Source organism: Entelurus aequoreus, linkage group LG05, assembly GCF_033978785.1.
Source record: "Entelurus aequoreus isolate RoL-2023_Sb linkage group LG05, RoL_Eaeq_v1.1, whole genome shotgun sequence".
Classification (NCBI taxonomy): Eukaryota; Metazoa; Chordata; class Actinopteri; order Syngnathiformes; family Syngnathidae; genus Entelurus; species Entelurus aequoreus.
This window is the reverse complement of record NC_084735.1, coordinates 33,254,747-33,274,799: the sequence shown is the minus strand read 5'-3', so window position 1 is coordinate 33,274,799 and position 20,053 is coordinate 33,254,747. Positions and strand designations below refer to the sequence as shown.

Sequence of the window (20,053 nt, the reverse complement as noted above, 5' to 3'; positions counted from 1 at the left end):
CTACATCCAACATTATGTATTATTGTAAGTTTGTAACTGATCTTTTTTGTAACATTGATGTAGTGCTTTTGTAGTTATCTCCCCGCAAGATCGTGTGTACATGCAGTCGAAATGAGTTTCCTCCATAGGGTGAGAAGCTTCACAATCCGCTAGGTTCTTAGAGTTAAGTCGCTGCTCCTCCACATTGAAAAGAGCCAGATGAGGTGACTCGGGCATCTGGTCAGGATGCCTCACGGACGCCTCCTTGGGGAGGTGTTAAGGGCATCTCCGATTGGCAGAGGCCTTGGGGAAGACCCAACTGCCATGGGAACTTATTGTATCCCACAATACTGCCATCTAATTATAATGGTACTGGGTTGATGGTGGGGTGATGTAGTGATGGCATTAGTCTAATGTATTAGGTCTGTCGACATAATCTACAATGTCTATTTATTAAAATTATCCAACAAAGATTTGCCATTGTCAACAAGTAGCCTAATACAATTTTGACAAATAAACCAGGAATGTTCATATTTACACTTTTATTCCTTTGGGTAATTAATTGCAGCTACGCTACGCTGACGGCGTGGCGAAGTTGGTAGAGTGGCTGTGCCAGCAATCGGAGTGTTGCTGGTTACTGGGGTTCAATTCCCACCTTCTACCTTCCTAGTCACGTCCGTTGTGTCCTTGGGCAAGACACTTCACCCTTTGCCTCTGATGGCTGCTGGTTAGCGCCTTGCATGGCAGCTCCCGCCATCAGTGTGTGAATGTGTGTGTGAATGGGTAAATGTGGAAATACTGTCAAAGCGCTTTGAGTACCTTGAAGGTAGAAAAGCGCTATACAAGTATAACCCATTTATCATTTATCATTTAAATAACCATAACAGTACCGGCGGAACAAAAATTTTTTTTTCTCTGAATATCATCTTTACAGGACATCTATATGCACTTTAAGTCGGTTTATGTTTCACTGTAATTATATACTTTGTAATAAAGTAAAACCACGAGTTTCTCAGTGATTTGTTAATTTTGTTACAATTTAATTTACTATAGTGGGTTTGAAAAATGTGTTAAAATCATTTTGTGGACTGAACGTCAAACTCAAAATTGTACAGTTGTCATTTGACTGGTCGACTAATCGAAAATATAACCTCTGACTAGTCAACTATTAAAATATTTATTTGTAGCCCCAATTTGTATAATTGGCCATGACGCATTTGCAAAAAGTGAGTAAAAAACTTAAAAAGTAAAACAAATTCATTTAGAACTACGAATCGCTACAAGTCGCTGTTGGCTGTCATTTGGCCCACTGCAGCACCTGCCGCTTGTTAAGAGGAGCAATACGTGCTTTCATGTCGGAGTCGCCACTTGACTAGATTTGTTGCTTGTCACTTTTTTTTGAAAAGACTATCTAGAGCAGGGGTGTCCAAACTTTTTGAAAGAGGAGCACGCATTGGGCTTAAATAATTTGGCCGGGGACGAAAGCGGACTGCATGCAGTGTGCGTGCGTGCGTGCAGTGCGTGCGTGTAGTGCGTGCATGCGTGTATATATATTCATTGACTTGAAAGCACAACTAATGGCAGTCTCTTTCATTGGCCAGCAGTTGGTGACTTAATGAAAGTATTTATATATAATATGGGTGCACCGCTCCCGCTCAAAATGTTAATTGAACGTGTGCCGTCTCGCGGGATAAACTGAAGACACAGGCATTTGGCCCGCGGGCTGTAGTTTGGACACCACTGATCTAGAGAGGTTTAATTACTTGCTGAATATTAGGAATGCATAAAAAATCGATTTGCATCGGAATCATAGTTCTTATTCATCCTGATTCTAAATTGTCTCATAATTTTCAATAACCGATTTGTTTAAGAATATTTTTTTAAAGAAGGATTTAGGCCATATTCATGCAACTAGGAGATTTTTAAACCCTTAACCTGTTTTGAAAAAATGTCATTATCATTTATTATACCAAATAATACATCGCAAGAATCGATTTGAATCGAGAATCATGTTGCATCAAGAATCGATTCAGAATCTTTTCGTCACCGTAGTAACCGGATCAAATCGTTAGGTGTCCAAAGATTCACACCTCTACTAAATATAGTGACAAAGTTGAGTGAATGCATGGTAAACAAAACACTAATGCCCCCGAGACTAGCTGGACGAAGTAGATCTGTGTTTCTCTGCTTATACCGCTGCCCACCTTGTACAATGTTAATTAAACCACAGCTTGTTAGGCTAAAGATGATGCGGTGTAAATGTATGCAATATAATTATTCTTTCACTGACATGCATGCATCAGTACATATTTTATTGTTTGACCATACAGGTAAGTACATTAGGTATAAATTGATAGTGCACGGCACACATGTATACCTTGACACTGTTTTTTGCACATAAAGTTAAGTGCACTTTTTTTTGTATCTTGAGTTGTTAACAGACCCCCGTGACACCAAAAGGGACAAGCGGTAATAAATGCATGGATGGATGGAGTTGTTAACAGTTATATACCATAGTTCTTTGCTATCGATTTGTGTAGAGCAGGATATTATCTTTTAATGGTTAAGGGTTTCACTTTTTCCAAAAGTGTTACCTGTAAAGAGAGGCCACCTTGCAGTAAGTAGCTGAGTGGGTGAATTATAATAGGATTTCTGTATTATCTCTGCTACATGCAATATAATCTCTGAGCGTCATGATGGAAGTATCCGTGGGAGACTCTAAGATGTACAAAGCAGCTATCATCCACTTAGCCAGGCTTAGTGGGTATTCAAAATGAACCTCACTGTGAGGCAGATGTACTGCATTATTTCTCCCAATCCAATCAATGAAAAGAAAGCTAGCAATGAAAAGTTTATAATGACAATATTAAACAGCAATGCCTGATCGCCAGTGTCTTTGACATGATTAATTTCACTAAGCACTTTGTATGCTAAGAATGTTACACTAATGTGTGCACACCAAAAAAAAGGACCTGAGTCTGTGTGAGTCTAGACGTTCTGAAAGTTGTCTAACCTGTGTGAACTTGTGTATTCCACAGGATCCAGCTGGAATCTTTGAGCTGGTTGAGGTTGTCGGCAATGGGACATATGGACAAGTGTACAAGGTGAGCTGCTATTATGGTGATTTAACTCTTCCATCAAGTCCATTATATACACTCTGTAATTCCAGCAGAACTACCATTTATCTGTGGTGTTGGGTTGCTTGGTGTGTAGATGATGCCATTAAAGGCCTACTGAAACCCACTACTACCGACCACGCAGTCTGATAGTTTATATATCAATGATGAAATCTTAACATTGCAACACATGCCAATACGGCCGGGTTAACTTATAAAGTGCAATTTTAAATTTTCCGCTAAACTTCCGGTTGAAAACGCCTTTGGATGATGACGTATGCACGTGACGTAGCCAGTGAAACAGGAGTATCGGTAACCCATTGAAGCCAATACAAAATAGCTCTGTTTTCATTTCATAATTCCACAGTATTCTGGACATCTGTGTTGGTGAATCTTTTGCAATTTGTTTAATGAACAATGGAGACTGCAAAGAAGAAAGTTGTAGGTGGGATCGGTGTATTAGCGGCTGGCTGTAGCAACACAACAAGGAGGACTTACTTGGATAGCAGACGCGCTAGCCGATGCTAGCCGCCAACCGCATCTGTGATCGGGTGAAGTCCTTCGTCGCGCCGTCGATCGCTGGAACGCAGGTGAGCACAGGTGTTGATGAGCAGATGAGGGCTGGCTGGCGTAGGTGGAGCGCTAATGTTTTTATCATAGCTCTGTGAGGTCCGGTTGCTAAGTTAGCTTCAGCGTCGTTAGCAACAGCATTGTTAAGCTTTGCCAGGCTGAGAATTATTAACCGTGTAGTTACATGTCCATGGTTTAATAGTATTGTTGATCTTCTGTCTATCCTTCCAGTCAGGGATTTATTTATTTTGTTTCTATCTGCATTTGAGCCAGATGTTATCACGTTAGCTCAGTAGCTAAAGAGCTTTGCCGATGTATGGTCGTGGAGATAAGTCACTGTGAATGTCCATTTCGCGTTCTCGACTCTCATTTTCAAGAGGATATAGTATCCGAGGTGGTTTAAAATACAAATCCGTGATCCACAATAGAAAAAGGAGAGAGTGTGGAATCCAATGAGCCAGCTTGTACCTAAGTTACGGTCAGAGCGAAAAAAGATATGTCTTGCACTGCATTCTAGTCCGTCACTCTAACGTACCTCATCTACGAATCTTTCATCCTCGCTCAAATTAATGGGGTAATCGTCGCTTTCTCTGTCCGAATCGCTCCAGCTGCGTTGAAAACAATAGGAAAATATGAGGATGCGAACAACTAACTACGTCACGCTACTTCCGGTAGGGGCAAGGCTTTTTTTTATCAGAGACCAAAAGTTGCGAACTTTATCGTCGTTGTTCTATACTAAATCCTTTCAGCAAAAATATGGCAATATCGCGAAATGATCAAGTATGACACATAGAATGGATCTGCTATCCCCGTTTGAATAAAAAAAGTAATTTCAGTAGGCCTTTAACTTATTTGCATAACCGACCATTATGCATGTGAGCAAATAACATTAAAAAAGGAAAACAAATATGTTTAGAAATTAAAAATTAACTGTCTTTTCTTGCTCTTCTTAATATCAAAAGCCTGTTAGTGTTTGGATGGTGGGGAGAGTCATCAGCAGGACTCATTGGTAGCGCAATATGTTTTTTCATGTTAGAGGCTCCAAGTGTCCAATAAAGAAAATGAAAAAGTCACTCCATTGGTTGCCAATCGCTAAATATATAGCAACTAAGCTGCTAAATTAGTAACCTTAGTCACCCCTGATAAATATTTGTGTTCTCTGGCAGTGTTTATGAGCTGCGTTAAGAAGCAACATTACAATGTATTTTACTGTCATTGGAATTGTAACAACAAGCTGCATTTATATTAGAGCTGAAACGATTCCTCGAGTAATTCGATTACAAAATATATTCGAGGATATTTCGCTGCCTCGAGGCGTCGTTAAGTTTTTTATTTTATTTTATTTTTTTACGGCATTTTGCCTCATTTAGTAGTCAAAGCTCAAGTTTCGTACGGACTGTTTAGGTATTGCACAGCATGTTTACGTCAGATCATACGCCCCCTGCACTGCACAACACTGCTCCTTTAAATACGTTTGAGTTTAGTAAACTTTTTCGCCGACATAACACGCTATGGCAGACACCTGAAAGCAGTGGACAAGAGCCATAGCAAAACAAGGGAATTAAGAAGCGACAAAAGTTGTCTAAAGTGTGGGAACACTTCACACTAAAATCGAAAGAAAACTCAGTCGTATGCAAACATTGCAAAGTGGAGCTCCCATACCACAATAGCACAAGTTCGATGCTGCAGCACCTGTCGAGAAAGCATCCGATTGAGGGTCGAATGTAAACGCAAAATTTGTTAGTAAAATAAATGTTATTCATTATGATCGCCAGGATGTGTTGTTTCCCTCCCGCGAAGTCATCAAATGCCGCCAAAAAGTGTTGAAAACTAACAACGCTATCCGAGCTGTCGTGTTCAATTAGCCTTTCATTAGTAACCACGCGAAAGTAGTTGTGCAAAGTTATTCGGGTTATTCAAGTCATGCAACCACATGCTACTTGGATAGCTTGCACTTGCACCCACTACAGTCTCTATAGCATAGGCGCCGATCTACATTTTTGCCAGTGGGTGCTCGGACGGGTGGTAAATCTGACGCTACTTTTCTGAGCATGTGCACATTTCAAATGCAGTATTAAAGGCACTACCTAATCCACTTTTTATGTTTGATATAATGAAAACTGTTCTTATTGTTTCATTTTTGATACTAAGAATATAGTTTTATTTTAACTTTCTCAGGAAATATTAATTTTGAACTAGATATATATATATATATATATATATATATATATATATATATATATATATATATATATATATATATATATATATATATATATATATATATATATATATATATATATATATACAGTTGTGTTCAAAATAATAGCAGTCCCACATCACTAGCAAGATAAATCACTGTTTTTGTTAGAATTTCAACTTCTACACTGCAAGTAAGTTTCTAGAATGTTTAGTAAAGGTTTAAAAAACCAACAGACCCAACAGACATGACGTGCATGCTGCTGATTCTGTGAAATTGAATCATTTACTGAAAGGGGCGTGTTAAAAAAAAATAGCAGTGCGTAGTTCAATTTGTGAGGTCATTGATTATGTGGGGAAAAAAAGGTGTTAAACAAGTGGTCCTTATTTAAGGATCAAGGCAACTGACTGCATATTTGTCCTTGGAAAAACAGAGTAAAATGGGTCATTGAAGACACTGTTCAGAAGAAGAGCGTTCTTTGATTAAGAATTTAATAAAAGAGGGGAAAACCTATAAAGAAGTGCAGAAAATGATAGGCTGTTCAGCTAAAATTATATCAAACGCTTTAAAATGGCAGCCAAAACCAAAAAGGCGAGGAAGAAAAAGAAAAACGACTATTGGAATGGATGGGAGAATAACCAAAATGGCAAAAGCTCAGCCAACTGATCAGCTCCAGGAGGATCAAAGAAGATCTAAGATGGCCTGTGAGTACTGCAACAATCAGACCACGTCTACGTGAAGCCCCCGCAAAGTCCCATTGTTAAAAAAAAGACGTGTGCTGAAGCGGTTACAATTTGCCAAAGAACACATTGACTGGCCTAAAAAGAAATGGCGTAATATTTGGGGACTGATGAGAGTAAGATTATTATTTTTGGGTCTAAGGGCCACAGTTTGTCAGACGTCCTGTAAACACTGAATTCAAGCCATAGTACACAGTGAAGACGGTGAAGCATGGTGGTGCAAGCATCATGATATGGGGATGTTTCTCGTACTATAGTGTTGGTCCTATTCATCGTGTACCAGGGATCATGGATCAGTTTGAGTACCGGTACATCAGAATACTGGAAGAAGTCATGTTGCCATATGCTGAAGAGGAAATGCCCTTGAAATGAGTGTTTCAACAAGACAATGACCCCAAACACACCAGCAAACGAGCAAAATCATGGTTCCGGACAAACAGAATTCAAGTAATGGAGAGGCCAGCACAATCCCCAAACCTTAATCCCTTATAAAACTCTTAAAAAATGCTGTTCATGAGGCAAAACCAAAAAATGCAGAGGAATTGTGGAACGTAGTACAATTGTCCTGGGCTGCAATATCTGTTGACCGGTGCCAGAAGTTGGTCGACTCCATGTGCCACAGATGTGAAGCAGTTATCAGAAACCGTGGTTATGCAACTAAATTATAGTTAATAATTCTAAGGAAAGTTGAATCTGCAAGCCTTTCTTAGTTTATACCAGGGGTCACCAACCTTTTTGAAACCAAGAGCTACTTCTTGGGTACTGATTAATGCGAAGGGCTACCAGTTTGATACACACTTAAATACATTGCCAGAAATAGCCAATTTTCTCAATTTACCTTCAACTGTATGTTATTATTAATAATTAATGATATTTACACTTAATTGAACGGTTTAAAAGAGGAGAAAACACAAAAAAAATGACAATTAAATTTTAAAACAAAGTTTATCTTCAATTTCGACTCTTTAAAATTCAAAATTCAACAGAAAAAAAGAAGAGAAAAACTAGCTAATTCGAATCTTTTTGAAAAAATTTAAAAAATAATTTATGGAACATCATTAGTAATTTTTCGTGATTAAGATTAATTTTAGAATTTTGATGACATGTTTTTTTTAAATAGGTTAAAATCCAATCTACACTTTGTTAGAATATATAACAAATTGGACCAAGCTATATTTCTAACAAAGACAAATTATTTCTTCTAGATTTTCCAGAACAAAAATTTTAAAAGAAATTCAAAAGACTTTGAAATAAGATTTAAATTTGATTCTACAGATTTTCTAAATTTGCCAGAATAATTTTTTTGAATTTTAATCGTAATAAGTTAAAAGAAATATTTCACAAATATTCTTCGTCGAAAAAACAGAAGCTAAAATGAAGAATTAAATTAAAATGTATTTACTATTCTTTACAATAAAAAATAAAAAAATTACTTGAACATTGATTTAAATTGTCAGGAAAGAAGAGGAAGGAATTTAAAAGGTAAAAAGGTATATGTGTTTAAAAATCCTAAAATCATTTTTAAGGTTGTATTTTTTCTCTAAAATTGTCTTTCTGAAAGTTATAAGAAGCAAAGTAAAACAATTAATGAATTTAGCCAAAATGATTCCCGGGCGCGGCGCTGCTGCTGCCCACTGCTCCCCAAGGGGATGGGTCAAATGCAGAGGACAAATTTCACCACATCTAGTGTGTGTGTGACAATCATTGGTACTTTAATCTTAATCTTTAATTTAAACAAGTGAAGACCAAGTCTTTAAAATATTTTCTTGGATTTTCAAATTCTATTTGAGTTTTGTCTCTCTTAGAATTAAAAATGTCGAGCAAAGCGAGACCAGCTTGCTAGTAGATAAATACAATTTAAAAAATAAAGGCAGCTCACTGGTAAGTGCTGATATTTGAGCTATTTTTAGAACAGGCCAGCGGGCGACTCATCTGGTCCTTACGGGCGACCTGGTGCCCGCGGGCACCGCGTTGGTGACCCCTGGTGTCTACAGTACATTTGAGTTTTGTAAAGAAATCTGTCAACACTGCTATTTTTTTGTTTTATATTTCTTGACTTTCTGTAAAATATTGTCAAATTAAATTACTTTTTTTCCAATTTTCTGGCTTTGAAATAGAATGTGCAGTATCCCCAATGCATTTGTGTTCATTAAAATACAATTTATTTGAAGAATTTTGAGGTTTACTCACCTTTTTAAACACACTGCTATTATTATGAACATAACTGTATGTATATATATATATATATATATATATATATATATATATATATATATATATATATATATATATATATATATATATATATATATGTGTGTGTGTATACATATATATATATGTGTGTGTATATACATATGTATGTATATGTGTATATGTATATATATATATATATATATATATATATATATGTGTGTATATATATATGTATGTATATATGTGTATATATATATATGTGTATATATATATATGTATGTATATATATATGTATATGTGTTTTCATCTCAAACATGTTATGATGGCAAAATGAACATTGATTGCTATTTTCTATGCAACGAATGCAATGAACTATATTGCATTCTTAATATTTAAAACTATTGTCGTCATTATTAAGTGGTTTGTCTTTTTATATTCATCAATCAATCAAAGTTTACTTATATAGCCCTAAATCATGAGTGTCTCAAAAGGCTGCACAAGCCACAACATATTGTTTATGTATTGTTGGCAGGTTGAAAACAGGTCAGCAGATTTGCGTGGAGAAACCGCCATTTAAACGGCACCGTATAATAATCATCAAAAACGCACGAGAGACAAGAACTTTGTTTATGCGGTTACACCACACAGCACATAGGGCTGTGAGCGCACCTGTTTTTATTAGCACACACAAATTGGCACAATCAACCACGGACACATTTCAGCTGTGTGTGTCAGCCTTCAATAATGAAAACAGGCGTTTAGGAAATAAAAGACAATTAGGCCAAATGCAATAATTGAGGGCACATCTTAACATGTATAATCAAACCTTAATTCATCTAAAATATTGCTCTGGCCCGGCTGCACAAAATAATAATATAAATACATTTAATAAAGTAAAAATACAAATAAGGCAACAAGAGAAGTATCCCACTCTTCTCTTTTGTAAAGTAAATTTGTACAGCCGATAAGGGCATCTACATCAACAATATGATTTGCCTGAGAAGCTGTAAAGGACAAAAAATAAATAAATTAAGCAAAAATATGATTTATTCGATTACTCGATTAATCGATCGGGATATTCAATAGAATACTCGATTACTAAAATATTCGATAGCTGCAGCTCTAATTTACATATAGTCCCATTATAATGTATTTATGAGTGAAGGTGTACCGTAACTATTTGTGGCAGTCCAAGTTTATCCGTAAAATATGTATGGGGAAACACTGACACTTCATTGACAGAACGTGAGCAGTGTTGTTAAACTTTACTTCCACTGTGTCATTTAAATCAGGGTCGCCATGTGAAGACAGGCCAGCTGGCGGCCATCAAGGTGATGGATGTCACAGAGGAGGAAGAAGAGGAGATCAAAGCTGAAATCAACATGCTGAAAAAATACAGCCACCACCGCAACATAGCCACGTATTATGGTGCCTTCGTCAAGAAGAGCCCCCCAGGACACGATGACCAGCTTTGGGTATGTCTACTTATTGATTATTTGTACAGTCTTGCCGGTGGCGCTGACTAAGGTTTGTGTTCATTTTCAGTTGGTGATGGAGTTCTGTGGGGCGGGCTCAGTAACTGACTTGGTTAAAAACACTAAAGGCAGTTCACTAAAGGAGGACTGGATTGCGTACATCTGCAGAGAGATTCTAAGGGTGAGAATTAAAGTATCCCAAACGAGTTCACTTTCTACATATTAATCTGGCTTGTCTGCCGTAAGAATCACAATGGATTCGCAAAAATGTTAAAATATTTTGCCACACTGTTTGTTTGTTTCCAGGGCCTTTCCCATCTACATGCACATAAAGTCATCCACAGAGACATTAAGGGCCAGAATGTTCTGCTCACAGAGAATGCAGAGGTGAAACTAGGTATGCGGAGAGATTGAATGTGTCAGTTTGCATCATCAAGCAGGTATATGGCCTAAAAGTCCAACATTCTCTGTATTCAGTTGATTTTGGAGTTAGTGCTCAGCTTGACAGGACGGTGGGGCGTAGAAACACTTTCATTGGCACGCCTTACTGGATGGCGCCAGAAGTCATTGCCTGCGATGAAAACCCTGACTCGACCTACGACTACAGGGTAAGAGCAGCGCTATAGTGTATATCGAGGGGATCTAAAAACTATTGGCTGACGTACTCTCTTCTGTTTCCTTTTCCAGAGTGACATTTGGTCCTTGGGAATTACCGCAATCGAAATGGCCGAAGGAGCACCTCGTAAGTCATTCATTAATGGTTCGGCAACTTTGCATAGATACTTTACTACCTGTCTGAGGTTGAGTCAGGCAGATCTTGAACTTCTCTATGAATGAGTCCGTCTTGCAAATGCAGCTTTGTTGTCTTCAGATGGACAGCTGACTCATTGTAATCAAGCGAGTATAGTCGTGAGCTGGCAAGCCGCCTGTGGAGACCGATTGCATGAATCTCTCTGGTCTGCTTTGCAGGCGGGGGAGCAGTCTGACAATCCTCACTAAAGTAGGAAATGTTGCCTGTAGAATAAATAGCGGATAGGAACAGTGTTCAACAACAAGACCATACTTGCCAACAATTGCATTCGGAAAAGGAGGAACATTTTCTGAAAACATAGGATTGACACAAATAAATAAATTGGCCAGCGGTGGAGGAGGCATCTTGTTTATTGGGTTTTCTTCTATAGCAATTATTTTCATATCTGTAGCATGTCTGTTTTTACAAGTAACAAGTTGCACAGGAAGTGTACCACAAATCATACAGTCGTCCCTCACCACATTGCACTTCAAATAATTTGGCTTCGAGACATTGCAGATTTTATTTAAATTTTTACAGCATAATCTACATATTTTTGTCCTTCATTAAGTGTTGAATTAAGTCCTTTTTGTGTCCTATATGTATTATAGTGCTGTATTTGTCTTATTTTCTATTATGTCATGGCAATCGAGTGAGACTTGTTTCCAGGTTAAGAATGAACACTACTAAGTACAGTACAGCAGCTAATTTTTATTTATATATATATATATATATATATATATATATATATATATATATATATATATATATATATATATATATATATATATATATATATATATATATATATATATATATATATATATATATATATATATATATATATATATATATATATATATATATATATATATATATATACACATGTATGTATGTATGTATATATATATATATACGTATGTATGTATATATATATATACGTATGTATGTATGTATGTATATATATATACATATGTATGTATGTATATATATATATATATGTATGTATGTATGTATGTGTATATATATATATATACATATATGTATGTATGTGTATATATATACATATATATATTTGTATATATATGTATATATATATATACAGTGGGGCAAAAAAGTATTTAGTCAGCCACCCATTGATTGTCAATGGGTGGCTGACTAAATACTTTTTTGCCCCACTGTATGTATATATATATGTATATATGTATATATATATATATGTGTATATATATGTATATATATACATATATATATATACATATATATACATATATATATATATATATACATATATATATATATATATACATACATACATATATGTATATATATATATATATATATACATACATATATATATGTGTATATATATATATATATATATATATATTAATAAGTACAGACCTAACTGCTTGGCATCTCTGCCTGTCGCACCTCCTCCAGTGCACTTCGAGGTCAGCTGCAGGGTCGTCAGCTGGTGCCACCGTTCACTGATGTTTCGCCCCCAAGCCAGGACACCTCGCGGTGGGGGGGCAGTGGCTAAGCGGGGACGTCTCCCCGCGCCACTCCCTGCAACTGACCTCAATGGGGTTGTAGATTCCTATTGAAGCCTTTAGCTTGACGCCCCTCTACTTTCTCCTGCTCCGCTTGCTGCGGCGACAACAAACAAATGTCCAGACGCTCCTCTTCGTTTTGTATCGTTTACTATTGTCACTCAATTATTCAAAAACGTAACACGATAACGATGTGGGAACAAATGAATGGCAAAATAAACAGTTTGTTACAGCAAGAAAAGGTTAGAAAAAGTAAGAGTGAGGTCAAAAAACTGTGTGGCTCAATTCCCCCGCACCTGACTGTCATTACTAGGGATGATGTTTGATAAGGAATTATCGAGTTCGAGCCTATTATCGAATCCTCTTATCGAACCGATTCCTTATCGATTCTCTTATCGAGTCCAGATAGGTTGTTGTATATGGAAAAAAACACACAATATTTGGTTTAACAAAAGCTCACTTTTATTATATAAGAAAAAAATAAAATCCATCCATCCATTTTCTACCGCTTATTCCCTTCGGGGTCGCGGGGGGCGCTGGAGCCTATCTCAGCTACAATCTGGCGGAAGGCGGGGTACACCCTGGACAAGTCGCCACGTCATCGCAGGGCCAAAATAAAATCTAATAAATAAATAAATATTGACTGTTACCCACCTAATAAAATAAAATACAATAAATAAATATTGACTGTTGTTACCCAAAGTATATTAAGTGGGATTTTTCAGAGAAACAAATTCATACAGTAACACAAAAACAACCTGTCTCTGTGATCACTATAGGTGTATAAATAATACTATAGTGTTAAATAAAATCAGTACCTTGGGCACAAAACTGAAAATAATACAGCTCTCCAAAAAGTGTACTTCTGCTGCTATTTGACATAACTGTTTGTTATGATGCTTTGACATTTTTGCACTTTATTTCTTTATTGAAAGAAAATTCTATGAAGAGAAAAGTTGTTTGCAAATGTGGTTACAATGCTAAAAAATGAAAAGTTAAAGCTAAAAAAAGAAATACACTTTATTGAGTTAACATTATTTCTTTATAGGGGGAAAGATGTTATGAGCTAGAGAATATAACAACTACACTACCCAGCATGCAACGGGAGTGACGAGCATGCGCGGTAGCCCCGAAAAGTGTTGCATGTTGCCACGCTGTGAAAGTAAACATCAAGAACTCAGCCAACACGTCTCGTCTGCATTATTTATAATTAGACAGACAACACATATACAGTGTGATTTTGTTTTGTTTACAAGGAAAGAAAAACAAAAGTTAAAAAAGGGAGATATATGTTGTGTATATATATGTATGTGCTGCGGTTGCTTTAAGAACGTTGCGACAGCTTCCGTAAAAGAGGTGCGTTGCTAGCCTGGTTGCTATGTTTCCGGTTGGTCGTAAAAGTGTTCGTCATGTGTTTTACCCTGCTCAAATCTCTCAGTAAAGTTATTCGATGTATTATAGCTTTTGTTTTGAACTTTATTACACCTTCGAGCGCTTTTTCCCGTCCATTGTTTTCCTGCTTTCGCTATCTGCGCCTAATGACTGAGCTACGTGACGTCATTTCTTGTGATGTCCCACGGAGCATTTCTGGTCGTGACGGGATTCGAATAAAGAATCAACTCTTTTTCTTTACTATAGTGGTCTCGATAACGGGTACCGGTTCTCAAAAAGGGATTCGAGTCCGAGGACTCGGTTCTTTTCTTATCAAACAACCGGGAAAACCGGTTTCGAGTATCATCCCTAGTCATTACAAAAAAAAAACAACCTACCACACAGATCCTTCCGCCATATATGCAATTTAAACAGTTACATCATCAAATTATTTAGACAAATGTAATAATTATTCTAAGCATGCAAATCAAGTAAATAGTCCCATTTTGGCTGAATAAACATAAAGCACCTTCCATAAAATATGTCAATTAACTCAAACAGCATTTAGGCTCCTACAGGGGTGTTGAGCTCCAAGTGTTGTCCCTCCTTCTTAGCCACATCCAGAAACTTGCCTTCTCTGCCTCCTCTGCCAACTCCTTAATGGCCCTCCTCAGGCTGGAACCGGTCATTCCCGCCGCACGCAGGAGCCGGGTCGCAGAACCTCCTACGAAGCCCCTGCATCCGATCTCCACGGGGTGAATGGATGCAGACCAGCCTCCCCCCTTGCAGTCCTCTGCCAGGTCGCTGTACTTTGACCGTTTGAACTCATGTGCTACTGGTATTCCCTCCTCCCATGGCACGGTTAGTTCAATGATGAGGACTTTCTTAGCAGCTGAGGACCACATCACAACGTCTGGTCTTAGCGTTGTCTGTATTACCTCAGTTGGGAAGACTAGCAGCTTGTCCAGGTCAACGCGCATCTCCCAGCCCTTACCAGGGGTAAGCAGAAGTGATGATCTTCCCGCCTCTGTCTCCTGTCCTACCTCTCCTGGTTTGATGAAATTGATGTTTGGCCGATAGGGATCTGTGGCGTTGTTTGCCCCGACTCTGCATCTCTCCAACAGCTCTGCCAACTTCCTCAGCACCTGATTGTGTCGCCACCGGAAGCGGCCCTGCGTCAGCGCGACGTTGCAACCTGAAAGGGTATGTTTGAGTCCTGCATTGTCTTTGCTGCACAGGGAGCACTTGCCCTCGCTTCCGAACCACTGGGCGAGGTTTCGAGGAAATTGCAGGGTGTCATACGCTGCCCTCACGAGGAAGCTAAGCCGAGATTGAGGAGTTCGCCAGATGTCGGCCGAGGTTATGACTTTTGATGGTATCCTCCCAGCGAGTCCATGCCCCCCGTTTTCCCTGGGATACGGCCTTGATCCAATACTGGTCTTGCGCCACTTGTGTGACCTCTTCCACCACCATGGCCTTCCTCTGCTGTCTCGTGGCTTTGGACCAGAACTGGACTGGTTTCCCCCATCCCAGTCCTGCCCGGCTGTCTTGGACTCTTCCCAGAATCTCCTTGTACTTCAGCCTTGAGACAGCTTTGTCCACTTCCACCTGAGCCTTCCACTTTCGTCCAGTGCGGACAGTCACCGCTGCACTCTTCACAGCTTCGTCTCTTGATTCCCTCAACTCCAGTACAAGGCGAGTCATCTCCTGCCTGTAACCCAGATTGATTGACTTCAGAGGAAGTTGCAGAATGTTCTTGCCGAAAAGACCTGTGTCCGAGAAACAGCGGGGGAGGCCCAGCCACTTCCTGATATAACCGTTGGCGATGCTGTCCATCTTGCTGGCCTGAGAAGATGGAATTTCGGCTACTTTCAGCGGCCACATTACGCGGTGGAAAAGTGTGAAGTGGTAACACCAAACCTTCAGCTTCCCAGGAAGTTGGCTGCCGTCGATCCTTACGAGCCCCTCTTTTAGTTGTTTCTGGACCACCCTCCCCATCTGCCTGTCCGAGAGCTCTGCTGTATACTCCCTCCTGAGGCTTCGGATGGGCTGCTCTGCCAGGAGTGGAATCTTCTCACCTCCTGCTGTGAAGACTGTCCTGTCATCTCTCACACCCTTCCTGATGGACAGGCTCCTGGACTTAGCAGGCTTTATCTTCATCCTCGCCCAGACGGTCAGTTCGTCGAAACGCTTGAGGAGTCGTGCTGTGCATGGGGCGGTCTGTAGAATGCTTGTCACATCATCCATGAAACCTCTCAGAGCGGGGAGTCTTCCTCCTGACGGTGTTTTCAGGCCTCTGACCATTTGCCTTGCTCCAATGAGTAACACTTCAAATGCAGCCACAAAGAGGATTGGTGATATGGAGCAGCCCATGGCAATTCCCACTTCCAACCGCTGCCATCCTGTCATATAGTCATCTACTGAGAAGCACATGTGTAGGTTGTTGAAATACTTGGCTATGATGTTACTGACACACACAGGAACGTGGAAGAAATTCAGGGCAAACTCAACCAGCTTGTGTGGTACTGAGCCATAGGCATTTGCCTGGTCGAGCCATACTACGTGGAGTTTGCTCCTCTCTCTTTTGGCACGTTGTATCTGATCCCAAATCACGGATGCATGCTCTATGCACCCCGGAAAGCCTGGCAGTCCGGCTTTTTGACAGCTTGTATCGATGTAGCAGTTGTTGCTGAGGAAGCTGGATATCCTTTTTGCCAGGACAGAGAAAAATACTTTTCCCTCCACGTTCAGTAAAGCAATTGTCCTGAACTGGCTGATGTTGGTTGAATTTTGCTCCTTGGGGATGAATATTCCAACTACCTCTTGCCACTCCGCTGGAATGTATTGCTTCTTCCACACAACACTCATGAGCTTCCACAAGATTGTGGTCACTTGCGGACAGTTTTTATACACCTTGTAAGGAAGCCCGTTTGGTCCTGGTGCAGAGGCTGATCTGGCTTTCTTAAGGACTTCTTTAATCTCGCTCAGCCTAGGTGGGGAAGTGTCGAATGGGGTCTCTGGGGGCTCTGGACGTGCCACATGGCCTGGTGAGCCAAGTGGTGTATCTTTGGCTGCATCCGTATACTGGTCCTTGATGTGTTGTTCCAGATCCTCTTTCGCGATGGACAGCTTGCCACTTCGCTTTTCGTCCAGGAGCTGACGGGCAAACCGGAAAGGATCCTTGAAGAAGTCTTTTCTTTCCTTCTCCTTTCGTTTCCGGCGCCTTCTGAGTCTCTCTGCCCGACGCAGCTTGGCAAGACGCTGCTTGTGATCATCCCATAGCACTTTGAGGCCTTCTTTTTCCTTTGCGGCTGCTTTCCTCCACCTCTTACGCAACTGGCGCCTGTTGGTTATAAGCCCCTTGATGTCCCTCTCCCTCCTTCCTTTGTGCCTCTGGGCTGTGGCTCGCTTGGTCGCGCTCTCTCCGAACTTCTCTCTGCACTCCTCATAAATGATGTTACTCAGCGAGGTTAGTTTACGCTCAACCGTCCCTCGCAGGGAATGCTCCAGTACCCCTCTCAGGTGATCATCAAGCTTGCGCCATTCTGCTTGGTTGTTTGCCTTCGGCCACTTGATCTTCTTGCACCTTTCTGGATGTTTGCGTTGGCTCTCTGACTGTGCAACTCTCTGGGGGACTGCATGAGCTTCGCTCTCGGGTGCTGCATTCATCTCCCCTCCTGCTTCCACTGCCGTTTCCCCCTCAGCATTGCTGGGACCCTCTGCACTGTGGTTTGTCACCTGGCATTGGGTCTCTTCCGTCTGACCTGCCGAAGCAGCGCGGTTATGCTGGTCGGGAGTACTCCCACACTTTCTTTCTTTCTTTCTTTCTTTTAGTTTATTTCGAACATGAACACATTTACATCATAATACATCACACAATTTCATATAATTTCATTTACATCATGCCCGAAAAGGAGTAGGAAGAAGCAAAGCTTATTTAATCCTACCCCTTTCCCACTTCAAAGCATTTACAATTATATAAAATCATTTACTGACCTTTTTATATAATAAAATAACATCTATGAATTAGTATATACAACAGTTTGTAATATGTAATTAATTAATTCAGTCATTATTAACATACTGAGATGAAGAATATTTTCAATAAGGTTGGAAGTTTTTCTCATAATTCTTCTTCTTTGTACTTTGTAAGCACTATTAATTTAAACAACCTCTTAAACTGGATCATGTCAGTACAATTTTTAACTTCTTTACTTAATCCATTCCATAATTTAATTCCACATACTGTTATGCTAAAAGTTTTAAGTGTTGTACCTGCATATAAATGTTTTAAATTATTTTTTCCTCTAAGGTTATATTTCTCCTCTTTAGTTGAGAAGAAATGTTGTACATTCTTTGGTAGCAGGTTATAGATTGCTTTGTACATCATTTTAGCTGTTTGCAATTTTACCAAATCACCAAACTTTAATATTTTTGACTTAATAAATAAAGGGTTTGCATGTTCTCTATATCCAACATTATGTATTATTCTAACTGATCTTTTTTGTAACATGGTTAACGAATGTAGCGCACATTTGTAGTTATTTCCCCATATTTCTGCACAATAAGTCAGATATGGTAACACTAGTGAGCAGTAGAGAATATGAAGTGATTTTTGGCCCAGGACGTGTTTTGTTTTATTCATTATTGAAATGTTTTTTGCTACCTTATGTTGTATGTTTTGTATATGAGATTTCCAGTTCATTTTATCATCTATTAATACTCCCAAAAATCTGGTTTCTTTTACCCTTTCGATGTCTACTCCATCTATTTGTATTTGCGTATAATGCTCTTTCCTACTATTACCAAATAGCATTATTTTAGTTTTACTGAGATTCAAAGATAGTCTGTTTTTGTCAAACCATCTTTTTAATTTGTTAATTTCTTCTGTTATTATTTGTATTATCTTCTGTGTGTTCTCTCCTGAACAGAAAGCAGTTGTATCATCTGCAAATAAAACTAACTTTAAGTCCTTTGTAACTTTACAAATGTCGTTTATATAAAGATTAAACAATTTTGGTCCCAGTATTGATCCCTGCGGCACACCACAGGATATATCTAGCCGTGTTGACATATTTTCACCCATATTCACATATTGCTTCCTGTTGGTTAAATAGCTTCTTAACCCAGTTCAATACCAAACCTCTGATGCCATATCGTTCTAATTTTTGTATTAAAATATCATGATTAATTGTATCAAATGCTTTTGTTAAGTCCATGAATACTGCTGCCGCACATTCTTTACCATCTATTGCATTGGTAATTTCCTCTGTTATTTTAATTAATGGTATTGATGTTGAGATATTTGCTCGAAATCCATATTGGTTCTCCACGAGCGTCCCACTTTTGTTAATAAATAAATCTAATCGACTATTGAATAATTTTTCCATGATTTTGGAGAATTGTGGAAGTAATGAAACTGGTCTGTAGTTAGTAAACTGGTGTACGTCTCCATTCTTATAGATTGGTACGACTTTTGCAATTTTCATTTTGTCTGGGAATTTTCCGGTTAAAAATGATACATTGGTGATATATGTCAGAGGTTCTGAAATGTCTTCTATAACCTTTTTTATCGTTACCATATCTATTCCATGACAGTCAGTTGAAGTCTTGTATTTACAATTTTTTACAATTTTGATTATTTCTTCTTTTGTTACACTTTTAAGAAACATGGAATTGGGATTTCTGTCTATGAGCTCACTCAAGTCCTCAACTGACCCATCATCTGCATTTGGAATTCTTTGATCCAGATTTGTTCCGATATTAACAAAATAATCATTGAAACGTTCAGCTATTTGGTTCATATTGTCATTTTTTGTATGTCCATCTAGAAAGTACTGGGGGTAATCTTTCTTAGCACCATTTTTAATGATGCTATTTAGGATGCCCCATGTTGCTCTCATGTTGTTTTTGTTCTTGTTTAATAATTGACTGTAGTATTCCTTCTTAGATGTTCGTAGTATACCAATTAGCTTGTTTTTATATTTCTTATACTTATTTTCTGCCTCTATAGATCTTTGTGTTATAAATATTCGATACAATGTGTTTTTTTTGTGACAAGCATTT

At 38.7% G+C, this 20,053-nt stretch overlaps 1 protein-coding gene across 6 annotated transcripts in view; it reads left to right on the top strand.

The window, feature by feature from the left end:
* Positions 1 to 20,053, top strand: part of mink1 (misshapen-like kinase 1) — an 80,044-nt gene that overhangs the window by 26,560 nt on the left and 33,431 nt on the right. For 4 of the 6 annotated variants that reach the window (XM_062047862.1, XM_062047859.1, XM_062047865.1 and 1 more), the window contains exons 2-7: positions 3,018 to 3,083; positions 10,091 to 10,273; positions 10,344 to 10,454; positions 10,580 to 10,670; positions 10,751 to 10,881; positions 10,961 to 11,015. In XM_062047862.1, coding sequence (XP_061903846.1) covers positions 3,018 to 3,083; positions 10,091 to 10,273; positions 10,344 to 10,454; positions 10,580 to 10,670; positions 10,751 to 10,881; positions 10,961 to 11,015 — 637 coding nt within the window. Of the gene's footprint in view, positions 1 to 3,017; positions 3,084 to 10,090; positions 10,274 to 10,343; positions 10,455 to 10,579; positions 10,671 to 10,750; positions 10,882 to 10,960; positions 11,016 to 11,144; positions 11,501 to 14,661; positions 14,930 to 20,053 lie in introns of those variants that run through there. The other 2 variants (XM_062047863.1, XM_062047864.1) reach the window with 2 other exon arrangements.